The sequence below is a fragment of the Scyliorhinus canicula genome, chromosome 15, assembly GCF_902713615.1.
Source record: "Scyliorhinus canicula chromosome 15, sScyCan1.1, whole genome shotgun sequence".
NCBI lineage: Eukaryota > Metazoa > Chordata > Chondrichthyes > Carcharhiniformes > Scyliorhinidae > Scyliorhinus > Scyliorhinus canicula.
In genome coordinates, this window is record NC_052160.1 from 10,595,976 (window position 1) to 10,614,034 (window position 18,059).

The window sequence follows — 18,059 nt, forward strand, 5'->3', positions numbered from 1 at the left end:
AGGTAAAATTGGAGGAAGGGCTTTATAGGGTTACTCTTTGCTCTGTCATTACAAAGTGCATGTGTTGAAAAAGTCAAATAGTCATACACTTTTTTTGCTGGAAATTGTACTGTGAGAAATGCTGATGCTATGGTCTTCTAAGTTATGCAAAATGTGAGCATTATTAAAATGAGGTTACTCTCCCCGCCCTTCGCTCTGCTTAAGAGCTCTGCAGTAGCTGTATCAGCTGACACACAGCAATGGGGGAATAGGTTCAAGGTGAGGGGGGATAGGTTCAGTGGAGATGTGCGGGGGAAGTTTTTTTACACAGAGGATGGTGGTGGCCGGGAATGCACTGCCAAGTGAGGTGGTTGAGGCAGATACGTTAGCGACCTTTAAGACTTATCTGGATAGACACATGAACAGACGGGGTATAGAAGGATACAGGCGTTTGGTCTAGATAGGACACGTGATTGGCGCAGGCTTGCAGGGCCGAAGGGCCTGTTCCTGTGCTGTATTGTTCTTTGTTTCTTTGTTGTTTCAATGGATTAGGATTCAGACATCAAAAGCATAATGCTCAAACAGGTCTTGGTGTAACACAATCCCGGTTTACTAAACTGCAATCACATCCCCACCTATCTCAAACAACAGTCTGGGTGAATTCGAAGATGTACTTCCAAGAAATAAGCAAAAGTGTGAGTCTGTATGGGCTAGGGACTGGAATGGGGGGGCCTCCCTTGGCTGCCTGTCCCCTGGTAATTGGGAGAGTTGAATGGAGCAACTTACACAAGGTGTCCAGCAGTCCCAGTGAAAGGGTACCCAGAAACAGAATAATGCATCAAATAAATAACAATGCTACATAAATAAATCTGAAGAACATATCAACACCACTTGAAACTTGGATCTTCAGCAATAATGATGAAAATACATTATTAAATCAATAGTCTTGTATTTCCTTGCGAATGTCCAATTTTAATCACTTCACCGTTAGTGACCATACCTTCAAGTGCCCAGGCGTTTAACTCTGAAACGGCCTTTTCCAATTTCTCCTCCTTAAAGACACTCCTTAAAATCTATTTCTTTTTTTAAAATAAATTTATTGTAACCCATTCATTTTTTCCAATTGAGGGGCAATTTAGCATGGCCAATCCACCCCGCCTGCACATCTTTTGGTTGTGGGGGCAAAACCCACGCAGACACGGGGAGAATGTGCAAACTCCAAGCGGACAGTGACCCAGAGCCGGGATCAAACCTGGGACCTCGGTGCCGTGAGGCAGCAGGGCTAACCACTGTGCCACCGTGCTGCCCTCTAAAATCTATTTCTTTGACCAAACTCTTTTTCATCTGTCGTAGTATATTCCCTCAGTGTCAAATTTTATTTTCCCTTTGCGAAGTGCCTTGGGAAGCTTTATATGTAAAAGATAGTTTATTGATAAAAGCTGTTTTGATTATATTCTCATCAAAGAATGCACGCTACTGTGATTCTCTCAATACATTGTTAAACAGCAGCACCCAACAGTAGACATTATCGTAAAGTAGCCAAGTACAGTAGAAAATTAATTTAGTGCAAATCTTGCTCATTGATTCAATTTGTTTTGCACATATGCCAAAGAACATGCTCAACACAATTCATTATAATAATGATATCAACGCTAGGAGCAATAAATCTTTAGAATGATTGGCAAATGGCTCCCCATGGGGAGATGGTGAAGGGTTGGACCGCATTGCTCTCCCCAAACACCAGCCAATGAGAGTGAAGTTCCCAAAATACAAAAATGCCCTGATAAAACTTTCACCTCTTGGTATAAGATGAATAAAATGTACCATACAGAAACAAGCCATTTGGCCCAACCTTATTTATGCCCCACACAAGCCTCCTCCAATCTTGCTCTCAATGTATCAATATGTCATTCAATTCATTTCTCTCATGTACCTATCAAGCCTCCCCTTAAATGCATTGATAATATTCACCTAAACTACTCCGTCTGGTAGCAAGTTCCACATTCCAAACACTCGGTGTAAAGACGTTTCTCCTGAACTCTTTCTTAGATAAATGTGGTGAAATCTTCAGTGACATTCCTGGTGTTTCTTGGTGATGAAAAATGGGCAAGATGTCTGATGCTGCCTGCGCATAACCTGCGCACCAATTGTGGAAGCTGGTGGATTTTCAATTTGGTCTGAAGAAATGCGAAGGCTAAAAGGCTCCACCTGCCAAATCCAGCTGACTTGTGCTTTCTTGTAAAATACTGTAATCAAAGTAAAAGGAAAAAGAACCCTGATTAGCTGTGTTCTGCTTGAACAACAAAATAGCTTGGCTCACTGGAAAGGAAGAAAGAAAAAGTCGAAAGGACGGTGTCGGTTCGGAGGTCAGGCTTCAGAACGTGCCATTGACATCTGGTTTGCCGGCCAGCTGTGAAGGCTCCAGGTTGAATGGGTTTGAACGTTCTGGACCCAATTATATCTAAGTGCGTGCCCACTGCACAAAGCTGCGCACATGTCAACGCTGACTGGCACTTGTCAATCCAGGAACAAAAGGGAATAAAGGTTGTTGCTGTGGTCAAAGAAACTGACTTACATGGAATATTGGGGCTTATTGCTTCTCATTGTTCCCAGACCATTGCGTTACACATCTACTTGACGTGAGAGTTTTGGATGTTAGCAGTGGACATGGTGTTAAAAGTTATCATTTCAGATCAGTCATGATCACATTGAATGGCAGAGCAGACTCAATGGGCCGAATGGCCTTCTGCTCCTATGTCATATGGTCTAAGTGTAAAATGTCTAATGTCCAGCACTGATTTTCACAAGCATGAAGTTTACCAAAAACAAAAATGAAAGCAAGATGGTTTCACAGAGATGTTTCTTTGCATCAACATACATAAAATGGGAGAAATAAACTGTCTTTAGATAGACCATTACGCTATCAGAATTATTGACAAGTGGTCAATAATTCAGTGTGTCAGTAACATAAAGATTAGACTATTGAAATACAGATTTTTCAAACAAAGATTTTTGTTTCAATTATTTCTGAAAACTATCGCTGGGGAAGTATAATATCTCCATCGCTCAATAGTTCCAGATGTGGGTTATTAGTGACCCTTAAGAACTCCTAATTGCATGTTTTAACCTTGCTCTCAATTGAAGTTACTGAATGGGCAGTTATGCATTAGCAGACCGCTCCATCTACAAAGTCTAGTTTGGCTTTACACCATCAGCCATTTTGGGCATCAGCACCAACAGTTACCAAGGAAACAGTCCACAGGCCAGACACTCGAGACCGCTAACTGAAGTTGGAAACACATGTATTGGGAAGATCTGTTGGCAGAGCTTAAAAACTAACAAAGACAACAGGCACGATCTAACCAAATTGCAAGTTGCGTGACATGCGTGTTTAGCCGGATGTTTCCCAGTGCTCACAGCGTCGAGTAACACCATGTTATCTATCGGGCCTCTGTTTCAATTTGGGGTCTCAGCAGGAAACTCCCCGTCAAGGCCGTATTTAGTCCTGTTTCCTGCATTGAGGAGCTGCACTCGATGGAATTCCTCAGTGTTGGAAGAGATTGAGACGCTACATGGCGTCCCGATCTCTTGACCACCCCCCACCCCCTCCCCCGATTGACCTCCAAACCCCCCCCCCTCCCAAATCACCCAGTAGGGGCTCCTCGGCTCCACTGCACCCCACCTCACATGCGCACCGCTTCCCCTGGCCTGGTCCCTGCGTGGGAGAAATCCCAGCCTGGCTCCGACACTGGCAGCCTGGCAGTGCCCCTACCAGCTGGCAGTGCCCCTTGGGCAACCAGGTGACAGTGCCAGGCTGACAGAGCCAAGATGCCCGGGTGGCACCAGCAGTGGCAGGCTGCCACCCTACCCAGAGAGCAAGCACCTAGGGGCCTTTGATCCCCTGGAAGACCCCCAAATGTGCCCTTCTGTCTGGTCCCCGTTTGTGGGGACCAGGACTGACCGGCGCTCACCCGAAGTCTTCGAGGCGAAGAGGTTAGATCCCAACGCCTAGCTGTCTCACTCTAACATGCAGATTTGCAAAATACTGATCCCGCCCACAACGTCTCACGAGATCACATTAAATCTTGCAAGGCATGACGAGCCGGGCAGATCCCGGAGAACACCTCTCCCGGCACCAACCGGCTGTGCTGCATTTCAGGCGCAATGCGGCCAGGAGATCGTGCCCATAATTTCTAAATGCTACCTTTCAAAAATGAATTATGTCCTGAATAAGAAAAACATGCTAAAAGCAAAGACTTGAAGAGCAAGGAAAATAGTAGAACTCCTAAACTAACAAATATGTATCACAGAAGGGGGAGGGGTGGAATAAAAAACTTAATTGAAACTTTACCTGAGCAAGAAGAAGTGCCTATTGTAAATTAATTCTGACGTCAATCTGTTTAATGTGTTCAGACATCCAGTGTGTAATTGTAGGGCTCCACAGCCTGTAAAGTGAAAACATATCGCTGTAAAACAGAACTGTAAAATCCTTCACAGCCTAGTGAGTAAAGACAATGCTCAATGTAGCATCAAAACATACAGACAAGGAAGGTTCAGCATGAAATGAAATGAAATGAAAATCGCTTATTGTCACGAGTAGGCTTCAATAAAGTTACTGTGAAAAGCCCCTAGTCGCCACATTCCGGCGCCTGTCCGGGAGGCTGGTACGGGAAGCTAGGATGGTACAGGACGGCTACAATTGGTTTCAGCAACTATTCCGAATCCCAGCCCTGGGTGCTAGGGAAAGTGTGTGTTGACATCAAATAGGATATTTGTGAGGGTGGCTGCGACCTCTCCCACAGTCAGATATATGGCTGATCTCAGAGTCTGGGGGCACTACAACTGGCCTCACGTCCCTGGGCTGGGAAGGGGGTAACGACCAGCTCAGATTTCTTCCCTTGATCAGCATCCAATGATCCCGGATGACAATTTAGTCAGTGGATTATTTGTATGCGCGTCGGTGTGCTTGAAAGGGTGGGAGGTGGCAAGAGAGGGCGGTGTGGTATTGGAGTGAGGGAAAGTAGGCGGGATTTCTATTTAGGGGTTGGGACCTCGATGTCCGGGCCACTTCAGGGTCCCAATTAAGGCCTGCAGGTGGGTCTCCGAGGCTGGTTGGCCAATAGGAGACCACCCTGGCTTGAGTGATTGACAGCCCTACCATCAGAGGTGGGGGCGTCTAGGTGAGAGAGAGGGCACATCAAGGTGGGGGCTTCCCCTGAGAACGTCCTATTGAAGATGCAACTTATAGTGGCCACAACTGGAAGACCGTTACTGCGGAGAAGCCATCTCTCCATAGGGCCTCCTGGGCCTTAATTGGCTATAGCTGCTACCTGCGAATGGGTAACCATCACCCCCCCCCCCAACCAAACTACCTTCTAACCCCGCCAACCCCAAGCATCTACTGTTAAAGTTGGCCCCCAAGACAAGAACATGCTCTCGTGCTCTGGTCACATCTTCCATCACACATCACATATTCCGCCCAGCATGTCAGGGGAGGGGTGGGGATATATACTGGGAGATAAGTTGTTCCGTTTGTACTCAGAAAGCCTAAAGCACGTAAGTAGAACTGGGTTTTCTGTGGTCATGAAAAAGGAGCAAAAAAAAATCAAATGATCACTCAGATAAGAGCAGTTTTGTTTAAATAAAGGGAACATTCCTACAAGTCCGAAACACTGGAGAGTAATGCTTATTACAATGCCAACCAGACGCCAACAATGGCTAGGATACTGGGCAGAAACCCCAATATTTTATTTTAATTTTGTAAGACTGTGAGAAATTGTTCCAGAAGTGATTTCACTAAAAAAAGGGATATGGCATGTTGAAACAAACATTATTACTCACAGAGTATTAAAATATATTTAACATCACACAAGAAAATAGTTTACAATTACCCCATAAACAATACAGTGACTCAGTAACCCTCTTTATTCCCACTCAAACGACAAAACCATCCCAGCTCTCAATCCACTTTTAAATACAGTTAGCAGAACCAGGCATACATGCTTAAGAAATGTTCTTTGAAAATGTTTTCAGAGATAGACCTGAATCGTGTCAGAACACGAATCTCTAGCTGAAGTCTTCAGAAACTGTCTTCATAGATTGACATCCAGAACCAACTTCAAACTCCTGTCTGTCGCAATGCATGGTTGAAACTGCCTATCCTGTCCACAGGATCTGCTTCTGGTCTGTTCCCAGTCAATGTTTTAACTGAACTGCAGTGAGAGCAGATGCTTGACTTTGGCTCACATCCCAATCTAAAACTAAACTAAAAATGCTTTTCTGCAAAATGCCTGGTATTCGAGCTCCTCCTAGTAAATACAGCATCTCACCAAGTTGAAACACAATGCATCTATTAAATACTCCACAGGGAACCGTCTTAATCCAAACAAAAATCCATTAACCCAAGCTTTTACGATGCCTTAATTGCACCTCTGGCTCTCAAACACCTAGTTGCCTTTTAAACCAAGATATAAAAACACTACTGCAGCAGTCATACACACACTAACCCATGCTTTTAACGCTAACTATACCAAATACTGATTACACAATATATCTGAAATTCTTATTCATCTCAATCTGTGCTTATTTAATATCCAGTTTTAAATAAAGGGGGGATTTTAAAAGAGCAATCTTCACAAGGAAAATTGCAAGTGAGTCATCCGTGGAACTCGGTCAGACTTACCATATTGTCTCAATATGGGGGCAATTCTTTAAGCTCTGGGTCAACCTCTGGGCTCCAACATCTGTGATTTTATTGAATTTAACACTGCAGAGATAATTTAAAAAATAGTCTCGGTAAATTCTAAAACAAAGTCATCAATCAGCACGTGCCACTCGCAGCAAATTCAAACAACTAAAAGTATTGCACGCTCTGGATTCTTAAAAAAATTGCTTGGTGATGCACTTCCCTGTTTTTTTCTGAAAGTGGCGAAATCAGATGGGAAATGAACGATGTGGTGGAAATTCATTTCAGTTTGTTTTCCAGCCCGAAATAGGCTGCACGCTGCAAGCACGCGGCAGACGTTTGAGGCCCGTCTGAAATTGGGCCTTTGGCCATGTTTAGCAACAGAGCTCATTATGCTTCCAGATACATCTCATCCAGAGCTGGGAGTCAAAATTGGCTCATTTGCCTCATCGAGCAGTTACCCTCAGGCTAAATACTGATGGAGGTGGGGTGGGGGGGATCATAAAGGAAAACACGAGTGGGTCGAGAGCAGGGCAGCAGTGACCCTATGCAGCCGTGAGGAACACATCCCAGCTCCACGGAACGGGATGTAACAAAAACCTGTCCCTATTGGGTTTTTTTCAGCAGCCTTATCCCCTTTCTGCTCCTGTACAACTGGGAAAGCTTGGAGGAGCTTTGCCTATTCACACACTTTGCAGATGGGATTTGAAACAGACGCAGAACCCTTCTTTGCACATTTATTTTAAGGAAGTCACTGGGGTGTCTAAAACAGCAAGGATCAATACCATCAAGGATCCCAAAGGATCCTTATATAGCACCTTCCAAACCCGCGAACGCCACCACCTAGAAGGACAAGAGCAGCAGACACATGGGAACGCCACCACCTGGAAGTTCCCCTCCATGTTACTCACCACCGTGACTTGGAAATATATCGCCGTTCCTTCACTGTCACAAGGTCAGAATCGTGGAATTCCCTCCAGCACAGTGGGTGTACTTACACCTTAGGGGCTGCAGTGGCTCAAGAAGGCAGCTCACCATCACCTTCTCAAGGGCAACTCGAGATGGGCAATAAATGCTGGCATAGCCAGCAATGCCCACATCCCGGAAATGAAAAATACAGTGGCAACCATGCCCTGACATCGCGAGGGTGCAGGACTTTGGCTCCATAAATATCTCGTGCATATCTACATCTACAATATTTTCAGCAATGGAGGAGATACATAAGCAGAAAGGAAGAGAAGCGAAAGCCTCAGCCCAATTGTAATATAATTATTGTTCGACATTACATTAATGATACTTACTCCAGACCTTTCAGTGATTTCATTACTGGGAGTATTTCTGCTAGTTTTTCTGCTCCTGTATCACCAATAATGTTGTCATAGAGACTGTAAAATAAGATTAAAGTTGGATCAGGCAAGGTGTATATTGAAAACGTTTTGTGGTGAATTCTATTTAATGGGTGGGATTTTCCAGCCTCCCCATGACATGTTTACTGGTGATGGAGGCAGCTCGCCATTGGCTACCAGCAGGATCTTCCAGCGCACCATTGGCCGCAAGTGGGATCTTCCGGCTCGCCATTGGCCGCAAGCGGGATCTTCCGGCTTGCCATTGGCCGCAAGCAGGATCTTCCGGCTCGCCATTGGCCGCAAGCGGGATCTTCCGGCTTGCCATTGGCCGCAAGCAGGATCTTCCGGCTCGCCATTGGCTACCAGCAGGATCTTCCGGCTCGCCATTGGCCGCAAGCAGGATCTTCCGGCTCGCCATTGGCCACAAGCGGGATCTTCAGGCTCGCCATTGGCCGCAAGTGGGATCTTCCAGCTTGCCATTGGCCACAAGTGGGATCTTCTGGTCCCACCATTTTCTGTAGCGTTTCATATGGCTCGCCTGACCCGCCGTAGTGGGTCGCTTTCGGTGGGACCGGACGATTCTGCCAGTGGGAAGGGCTGGAATATCCCATACATCACATACAGGTGAAATGAGAGTTTTGTATTTAAATAATTCCCTTCCAGGTTTGATGCTATCCTAAACTTACTTGCATTAAAAGAAAGTATCTGGAAAAAACGATTTGAATATTAAAAAATCCAGGTCATATAAAACAGATGTAAGGGCGAAATCACAAAGTCTACTTTCAGGCGACAATTGCTGTTGTCCAACATGCTAATGGCAGATTTTAAAAAGGCCTGGCGTCAGCATCTCCAGATTTACTTTTAAAAATAAGGCTGGATTCTCCCGCAGCTTGTCAACGGGATTTACCCACGTCGCTGGGAACTCGTGGGCGGGGCTGCACTGACAAGCGGGAAAAGGGAATCCCGGCGGCTGTAGAATTCCGGCCATGGTGTGTGGATGATTGATCACACAGTGCAAGAGCCCCTCAGCATGGCGCCGTGACATTGCATGCATCTGATTTCTGCAGGCAGACCACAGAAAGGGTCCCTTAGCAAAAGCTGCAGATCGGCATTAGAGATGCACGTCTGCGATTTTGAGCGGGGTTTGTCGCGAGTGCAAAAGGCGATGTGGGCACAAAGTTTTGGTGAGTCGGAAAACGAGAATCTCGTCGGTGACATACTGTAGTTCCCATCCAGAAAGGTCGGGATTACTCCAAAAAATTAACATCTCATTCAATAGTTTTCCTGCCAAGTCGCCCCCCCCTCCCCCCCAACATTGGGAATTCCCCCTTCACCGGAGTGCCGACACCTCAGCGAGGTTTACAACAGGTGTTGCAAAATGTGAACCCTGCAAAAGGAACCTGTCAAGGGCGTATAGGTAAGGGGCATGCCCGGAGACTACTCCAGCACTGCCCCCTGGCACTGTCCATGGCAGAGTCCCCTCTGGGGAGCTCCATTGCGGGAGGGGGCGGGGGGGGGGGGGGGGGAGTTCCCTGTGTATGGGGAAATTTAAAAATGGCTCCCCGATCTCGGGATTCCCGGTATCCCGGCTTCTTTCAGCCCCGTCCTGCCAGCGTGACTGTGTGGGACCGCTTGCAGATTTATCCTGCACAGAGTGGTGGTGAGGAAGGCCGGATGCCTACCCCGCCAGCTGCAAGCCAGCTATCCCGCTTCAGCCCGCACTCTGTGCAAAAGGCGGAAGATTCCGCCCATGGGAACAGGTCCCCTGCCTATTCTCCAGGCTGCAGTTGGAAGCTTTGGGAGATTCCTGAAATTAGAGAGGATGCGGGAAAACATTCAGGAAGATCCAACAATGTAATATTTAATGAACGTCCTTAAAATGACACAAGCAACTCAAGTAGTTGTCTGGCCCAATTTTTAAAAATCTTAAAGCAACCTCCGTGCAGAATCTGGGGCGTGTCGAGAGTAAATTAAGTTAATTGATTCCTGAAAAAGATGTATTTAGCTGTTTGAAAATTCAAACGGTAAACATTAGAGCCATCCACAATTAAAATGAAATATGAAAATCGCTTATTGTCACAAGTAGGCTTCAAATGAAGTTACTGTGAAAAGCCCCTAGTCGCCACATTCCGGCGCCTGTTCGGGGAGGCTGGTACAGGAATCGAACCATGCTGCTGGCCTGCTTGGTCTGCTTTAAAAGCTAGCGATTTAGCCTAGTGTGCTAAACCAGCCCCTGACTACATTTATGATGTAGGAGTTTCCATGAATCATTTTCCGAAATCAGCTCTCAAAAGAAAGTTACTTCAAAACTTACCTCAGTGTCTTCAAGGATTTCAGATTAGGAAGCGATCTAGCCAGCTCCTGCGCTCCTCGGTCTGCTATCTGGTTGCGCGATAATCTGTAAAATGACGCAATTGCAAATACTTCAAACTAAATTGGACATTCAATGTTACAATTAACCTGTAAAGGACTGTTTAAAAAACCCTGAAAGAAGATGGCACCATGCTACAAGTGCTTTCTTTGTACCACGGTTGTAACTTTGGATTTCCCGAGGAACCAATCCTCGGGAAGGTTCCTGCAGCCCAGGAAAACTACTAATAGCTGGGTTCATTTGTTACATATCCCAAATTAATGACTGAATCTGCTGTGACCATGTCCATGGTTAGTCAGGGGATATGACCCAATTATATGTGTTTCCTGTAATTAGGGTTACCAACTCTGAGGAAAAGTCAGATGGTCTCCAAAGGTTAACTCTGTTTCTCTCTCCACAGATGCTGTCAGACTTGCTGGGTTTTCCAGCTTTTTCTGTATTTACGTCTGGCTGGGAATTTTCTGTGAGGCATGACTTCTGTTACAGTCCCAGCTGATGCGACTACTGGGCGGTCAGGTCCCAGAGCGGAACCCTGGCCCGATAGTTCATAACTTCTATTTTTTTGTTTGAAGATGTGGATGAACAGAAGCACAGGACTGCCGATTAACTTTTAAGAAAAGGTTAACTATATTTAACAAAAGATTAACTATAATACCTTCATCTGATCTACATCTTTACAGATGTTCATAGATATTTAAGGATTACGTAAGTTACCAAAATAGATCTTATACTCCAATGTTCTCAGGAAGTACTTAGTCATGTAAACCAATAAGTAAAATGTGGCCAGTCTTTGAAACCAAGTGGCAGACACCACTCATTACGCACCATGTGGGTTTCTCGTCAAATCTCCCCAGATGCTCATTACATTGTGATCCAACTGGTCTCATTGGAACTCTGACGTCCACACAAGTGTTTCCAAACTCCACTTTGAAAAACACACCTTGGAATCTTCTCTCAACCATGCTTTCTCTCAGGTGCCTTCACCAAGGATCCACTTCCAGGATTTCAGTCTCTCCTTTCAGTATTTCTCTGCCTTGGATTGCCACGAGCATTCAAGATTCCACCCAAACTCTCAGGCTCCCAGCCATGGCAACCGAATACTACTGTTTCACAGGCTGTATTAAGATGCCACACAACTTTTGATTTACGTCGGATGTCTGGCTTCTCACTTTTAAATCTGGTTCTTGTAGCTGTCTCTGTAACTCAAGCAATTTCTCTGCTATTTACTTTAACTTTGCCCACAGGACCTTGGTCAACTTTTTGTTCTTTCTTCCTTTCATTTAAGTATGTCTTCCTGAGATATACTTTTTGTCCCAACTCCCTGGTTTGTAGACTTTCGTTCTTTTCAGAAGTCTGCTTTTCCCAGTTCCCTGGTCCTGTCCAATTCCTCTTGGGTCCAGCTCAAACTAAACTCAAAAGTTCTTCCTAACCTCGGCCGGCTTCGGGTTACTAAGCAACAACCTAATTTTCCTCTAAACCCAGTTTACTTACACGCCCTTTAATTACAATGTAGGCACAGTTTAAAGTGACCTGAACCAACAGACATGCAGGCACCTTTGTTTAACATGAAGCAAACTAAAGCGTTGCCCCTTTCTTGTACAGAAACGCTAAATTAAACATTCTTAAAGCAATACCATTGTTTCGATTGTTTTACACTACCTCTGTTTCACCTCCAACTGCCCCACTCCCACCAATTAGGTGCCTGAAGGGATCAGGGAAGGGCAGGAGGACAAGAGAAAGGGAATGAGAAGGTAAAAGAAAGAAATGGGATATGGAGTGCAGGGGGATCACATGGAACGAAGAGGGGCAGGGGGGAGGGGGAAGAAGGTCCTGAAGGAGGAGTGAATAAAGGTAGGAAGAGAGAGGAGGAAAATGGAAGAGGGAGATAAGATGGGAAAGGGTAATTTTAAAAGGTGAGGGAAAAGGTTAGAAATAGTAGAAGGGACAGAGACAGAGGGAGATGGGAGAACAGGACAGGGGAATAATATCAAACGTTCATTCGAGGAAGGAACTGTGCGTTTCCAGGACCAATTATATTGCAGAGTGGGACAGTAGTAAAGCCAGAATTGGTGTATTCAATGAGTGGGGCAGGAGGAGTCCCAAATTGCCACTGTTGATGTTCACTGAGGGAGAGGGAGGTTCCTTTGTACACAATTCAATAAGTTTTAAAGTGCTGGTGGACAAGGATAAGAGTGGTCCTCAGGTGAATGTGCTAAATTGGGGGAAGGCTAATTATAACAATATTAGGCGGGAACTGAAGAACCTAGATTGGGGGCGGATGTTTGAGGGTAAATCAACATCTGACATGTGGGAGGCTTTCAAATGTCAGTTGAAAGGAATTCAGGACGGGCATGTTCCTGTGAGGAAGAAGGATAAATATGGCAAATTTTGCGACCCTTGGATAACGAGGGATATTATAGGCCTCGTCAAAATGAAAAAGGAGGCATTTGTCAGGGCTAGAAGGCTGGGACCAGACGAAGCCTGTGTGGAATATAAGGAGAGTAGGAAGGAACTGAAGCAAGGATTCAGCAGGGCTAAAAGGGGTCACGACAAGCCATTGGCAAATAAGGTTAAGGAAAATCCCAAGGCATTTTACACGTCCATAAAAAGCAAGAGGGTAGCCAGGGAAAGGGTTGGCCCACTGAAGAACAGGGGAGGGAATCTATGTGTGGAGCCAGAGGAAATGGGCAAGGTACTAAATGAATACTCTGCATCAGTATTCACCAAAGAGAAGGAATTGGTCGATGTTGATCTGGAGAATAGTGTGTAGATAGCCTGGGTCACATTGAGATCCAAAAAGACGAGGTGTTGGACGTCTTGAAAAATATTACGGTGGATAAGTCCCCAGGTTCTGATAGGATCTACCCCAGAATACTGAAGGAGGCAAGAGAGGAAATTGCTGAGGCCTTGACAGAAATCTTTGGATCCTCACTGTCTTCAGGTGATGTCCCGGAGGACTGGAGAATAGCCAATGTTGTTCCTTTGTTTAAAAAGGGTAGCAAGGATAATCCAGGGAACTATAGGCTGGTGAGTCTTACATCAGTGGTAGGGAAATTACTGGAGAGAATTATTCAAGACAGGATCTACTCCCATTTGGAAGCAAGGGGTCGTATCAGCGAGAGGCAACACGGTTTTGTGGAAGGAAGGTTGTGTCACACTAACTTGATAGAGTTTTTAGAGGAGGTCACAAAGATGATTGATGCAGGTAGGGCAGTGGATGTTGTCTATGTGGACTTCAGAAAGGCCTTTGACAAAGTCCCTCATGGCAGAGGGACCAAAGATGAGCTGGCAAGATGGATACAGAACTGGCTAGGTCATAGAAGGCAAAGAGTAGCAATGGAAGGGTGCTTTTCTGGTTGGAGGGCTGTGACTAGTGGTGTTCCGCAGGGATCAGTGCTGGGACCTTTGCTGTTCGTAGTATATATCAATGATTTGGAGGAAAATGTAACTGGTCTGATTAGTAAGTTTGCGGACGACACATAGGTTGGTGGAATTGCGGATAGTGATGAGGACTGTCAGAGGACACAGCAGGATTTAGATCATTTGGAGACTTGGACGGAGAGATGGCAGATGGAGTTTAATCCGGACAAATGTAGGTGGGGAATATACAGTGAATGGTAGAATGGTAGAATGCTCAAGAGTATTGACAGTCAGAGAGATCCAGGTGTACAGGTCCACAGGTCACTGAAAGGGGCAACACAGGTGGAGAAGGTAGTCAAGAAGGCATACGGCATGCTTGCCTTCATTGGCCAGGGCATTGAGTATAAAAATTGGCAAGTCATGTTGCAACTGTATGGAACCTTAGTTAGGCCACACTTGGAGTATAGTGTTCAATTCTGGTTGCCACACTACCAGAAGGATGTGGAGGCTTTCGAGAGGGTGCAGAAGAGATTTCCCAGGATGTTGCCTGGTATGGAGGGCATTAGCTACGAGGAGCGGTTGAATAAACTCAGTTTGTTCTCACTGGAACGACAGAGGGGCAAGGTATAGATGAGATGTACGAGGCATGTTTTTTACACAGAGGGTAGTGGGTGCCTGGAACCCGCTGCCGGAGGAGGTGGTGGAAGCAGGGACAATAGTGACGTTTAAGGGGGATCTTGACAAATACATGAATAGGATGGGAATAGAGGGATATGGACCCAGGAAGTGTGGAAGATTTTAGTTTAGATGGGCAGCATGGTCGGCGCAGGCTTGGAGGGCCGAAGGGCCTGTTCCTGTGCTGTACTTTTCTTTGTTCTTTGTACAAAGAAGCAATGCAGCCTCAGAATGTATGAAATTCCATTGAAAAAGGATACATTGTGGTCAATATGGCCACACTGCTCAAGAAACTTACCTCCAACTGGTTGACGGTTGACATGTAGCAGGAAAGTCCTGGTTTGTAAAGTGGGCATTGCACTTAAATGGTAAAACGTGCAGCCATCTCCAGAACCAAATAATGAATATTTATTCATTATTCCAATGAAGGGGCAACTTAGCGTGGCCAATCCACCTACCCTGCACATCTTTGGGGTGTGCGGGTGAGACCCACGCAAACACGGGGAGAATGTGCAAACTCCACACGGACAGTGACCTGGGGCCAGGATTGGACCCGGGTCCTCGGCGGCGTGAGGCAGCAGTGCTAACAACTGCACCACCGTGCCGCCTGGTAATGAACATTTATAACACAAGAGGAACTAGGAAGAGGAAATCTTTGGTAGGAGCTTGTCGAGTCACATTGACTAAACCAATCGCGGTGAAGGGATATTTCAGAGTCCATATGATGAGTGGGGGGGGGGGGGGGGGGGGGGGGCATGTCACACAATATTCATTAAGCAGCCCTGTTCTTAATAGGACATATAACGTGACTCACAGAGCTCACCTACAGGAAATTAGGGACGGGCAATAAATGCCAGTCTTGCGATCGACACTCGCATTCCACAAATGAAGTTTTAAAAATCATTAGAACATTGTGATTATATATAAATGTATATATATATAAATATGCGTGTGATTTGCTATTTAAGACAGATGGATGTATATTCCGAAATGGCACAGGTTTTACTCACATCAACTTTTCCAGTGACGTTAAATTGGACAACACGTCCGCCAACCTCTCGGCTCCTTCATCTCCTATTTTATTTTCAGTCATTTTATCTTTCTGCGAGCTTGATCCTTCCAGGCTGTCGGAAAGCAGCGGAAGATTTGAGTTAAAAGTGTACCTTTCCTGCAGCAAAATGGGAAGTCTGACAACATTTTAAAAACTGTTTTAAGTGGAATGGCTAATTTACAAACTAAACTGCGCGTTGTTGCAGTGCGGTGAAATCGAGCCTGTGGATTTACAATGATCCACTCCAGCAGAAGATTTTACCGCCAGCAATGTATTCTATGCACAACATCACCATGGATTACACCATTATCACTTTACACGGCGATTCGTTTTTGTCATAACCCCCATAAGGTCCATGAGGAAACCATCATTGATCTCCCCTGTGGGACTCATGGAGCACGGGCTCCCCAAGTACCACCTGGGGCTCGTTATGAGCAAAGGTTAAAAGCAGGCCCAGATTGGGGCCTGGTGAAATAAGCCCTCCCAGCTAGGATTGCTCAGGGAGTGAGATGCTGCGTTCGGCAGACCCTTGTAGATAAATCTAACTTACATCTTCCGCGTCATTATAGTCTTATAAAATAACAGCATTTTCGGGGCGGACGGCTGTGAAAAAGGCGAGATTACAAAATGGAAGCATTAAGGCTAGCACTGAAACCAGATGCTATTAGTCAATCCCTTGGTGATGAAGAAACACTTGCAATGTTGAAAGGTGGAGTAAAACCTTTTTCAAACAATTTAATCTGAGTAAATAATTCTCCCTCTAGATTAACTTTTGTCCATTTTACCTTTACAATCAGTCCGCATGTAAATACCATGTTAACTGACCCAGCACCTTCTCAAGGGCAATTCGGGAAGGGCGATAAATGCAGGCCTTGCCCCGTGAAAGAATACTTAAAAATAAAATACAGTTCCAAAAAAAAAAGACGCATCCCAATTCACACAGGTGAAATCCATTTTCAGATGGTCCGGTGAATTAACCATGATTTGATTTCACTGATTCATCCTAATGCAGTTTTATTAGTTGTCAAACATTAGGCTAAATTCTTGTTCAGTATCATCATTCTAGTCACCGATCAAGGGACAATTTAGCCTGGAATCCGCCTGTCCTGCACATCTTTGGCTTGTGGGGGTGAGACCCACGGAGACATGGGGAGAATGTGAAAAAGTGCCGATTTTCCAGTGAGGTATGAGTTATGTTTTCATGAAAACATGGAAATTTCAAATTGCGGAATGGGATTGATTTGACTAAAATTTAACTATCATTTCAAATGGAGTGCAAATAACTTGCAATGCGGATAAAGACTTGGAAATATTTGCCTGAAAGTAGGCCATTGATAAACTTTCACTCACTCCAGGTACTTCAAAAATGCCAGAGCTGGGAGAATCTTGGTTAGTTTTCGAAATCCCAGAGGTCCATTGACAGGGCCGAGGCTGTAAGATTGAAATATCTCAGTCCACCACTATTTTGACATTAACTTATCTTAACTTTAATAGTAAACAAAGAGAAATAATTATTAATAATCGCCGAGGGCACCAGGAATGTGTGATCCTTGGCTTTATAATTAGGCCGAGAGTACAAAAGATAAGGGGCTGCCGTTGTTACCCAGGTCTGCCATTTGGCAGAGACTCTGCCAGAATACCAGGTTGGCATTTTTCCCACGATGGGGTTCAGGCCTGTGGGTGCCCATCGCAGTTGCAGGGGGGATGCGGGGGAATTTGAGGACCCCCTTATAGGTGAGTTAGGGCTTTGGGGGGGGGGGGGGTGTCGGGGGCTGCATCGGGGGTTCGGGAGATCAGGCGCCATCCCGATTTCCTCCTACACTGAGGAGTTCCGGCGAGAGGGGCTCCTAAGTGCAGAATGCGGGACTAAGTGTGACCCCGTCAGGGAGTTGCCCGCTTAGCCCCCAAATCTACCCGAATGGGAACAGAGTCCCCTTCAGTAGCGTGGGGTATCCTGGAGCTCCGAACGGCAGGAAACACCCAGCTAAACATGCTCGTTCTCAGTCTCTGTTCCCATTCCGGCACAGTAAGAAGTCTTACAACACCAGGTTAAGGTCCAACAGCTTTGTTTCAAACACTAGCTTTCCGAGCAATGCTCCTTCCTCAGGTGAATGAAGGAAGGAGCAGCGCTCCGAAAGCTAGTGATTCAAAACAAACCTGTTGGACTTTAACCTGGTGTTGTAAGATTTCTTACTGTGCTCACCCCAGTCCAACGCCGGCATCTCCACCCCATTCTGGTAGATCACGTCCTGCGATGAGGGTGTGAAGCTATCCGGTCCATGATCTTGGCACCCGGAGTCAGGATTGGGATGTAATCACTGTCCCCGGGGAGGTGGGTGAGGGGGGAGTTCCATAGGAAAATCCAATCACCGAATCCCTAGGAAGAACTGTAGTTACAGCCAGGCCCCCTGTTTTTAAACCATTCTTATCCCTGATAATAGATTCAAGTTCAGAAAACATGAAATGATCGAGGCTCAAGACTGCGAATCATTACTTACGCAAACTCCAGCGTTTGTAGTGTCCTGACAGCAGGTAACTCAAAGAGTTCGCCTCCAGATAAGTTGTGTGTGCTGCTCCGGGGGAAATAACAAA

At 45.6% G+C, this 18,059-nt stretch overlaps 1 protein-coding gene across 3 annotated transcripts in view; it reads right to left on the reverse strand.

Annotated features, from left to right (window-relative positions):
• Positions 1-1,237: 1,237 nt before the first annotated feature.
• ciita (class II, major histocompatibility complex, transactivator) overlaps positions 1,238-18,059 on the reverse strand; it is a 132,791-nt gene continuing 115,969 nt past the window's right edge. For all 3 annotated transcript variants that reach the window (XM_038820763.1, XM_038820764.1, XM_038820765.1), the window contains 8 exons: positions 17,966-18,037; positions 16,818-16,898; positions 15,427-15,540; positions 10,325-10,408; positions 7,966-8,049; positions 6,662-6,745; positions 4,331-4,424; positions 1,238-2,225 (listed from right to left, as the gene is read on the reverse strand). In XM_038820763.1, coding sequence (XP_038676691.1) covers positions 4,349-4,424; positions 6,662-6,745; positions 7,966-8,049; positions 10,325-10,408; positions 15,427-15,540; positions 16,818-16,898; positions 17,966-18,037 — 595 coding nt within the window. In that variant the 3' untranslated portion in view covers positions 1,238-2,225; positions 4,331-4,348. The remainder of the gene's footprint in view (positions 2,226-4,330; positions 4,425-6,661; positions 6,746-7,965; positions 8,050-10,324; positions 10,409-15,426; positions 15,541-16,817; positions 16,899-17,965; positions 18,038-18,059) is intronic.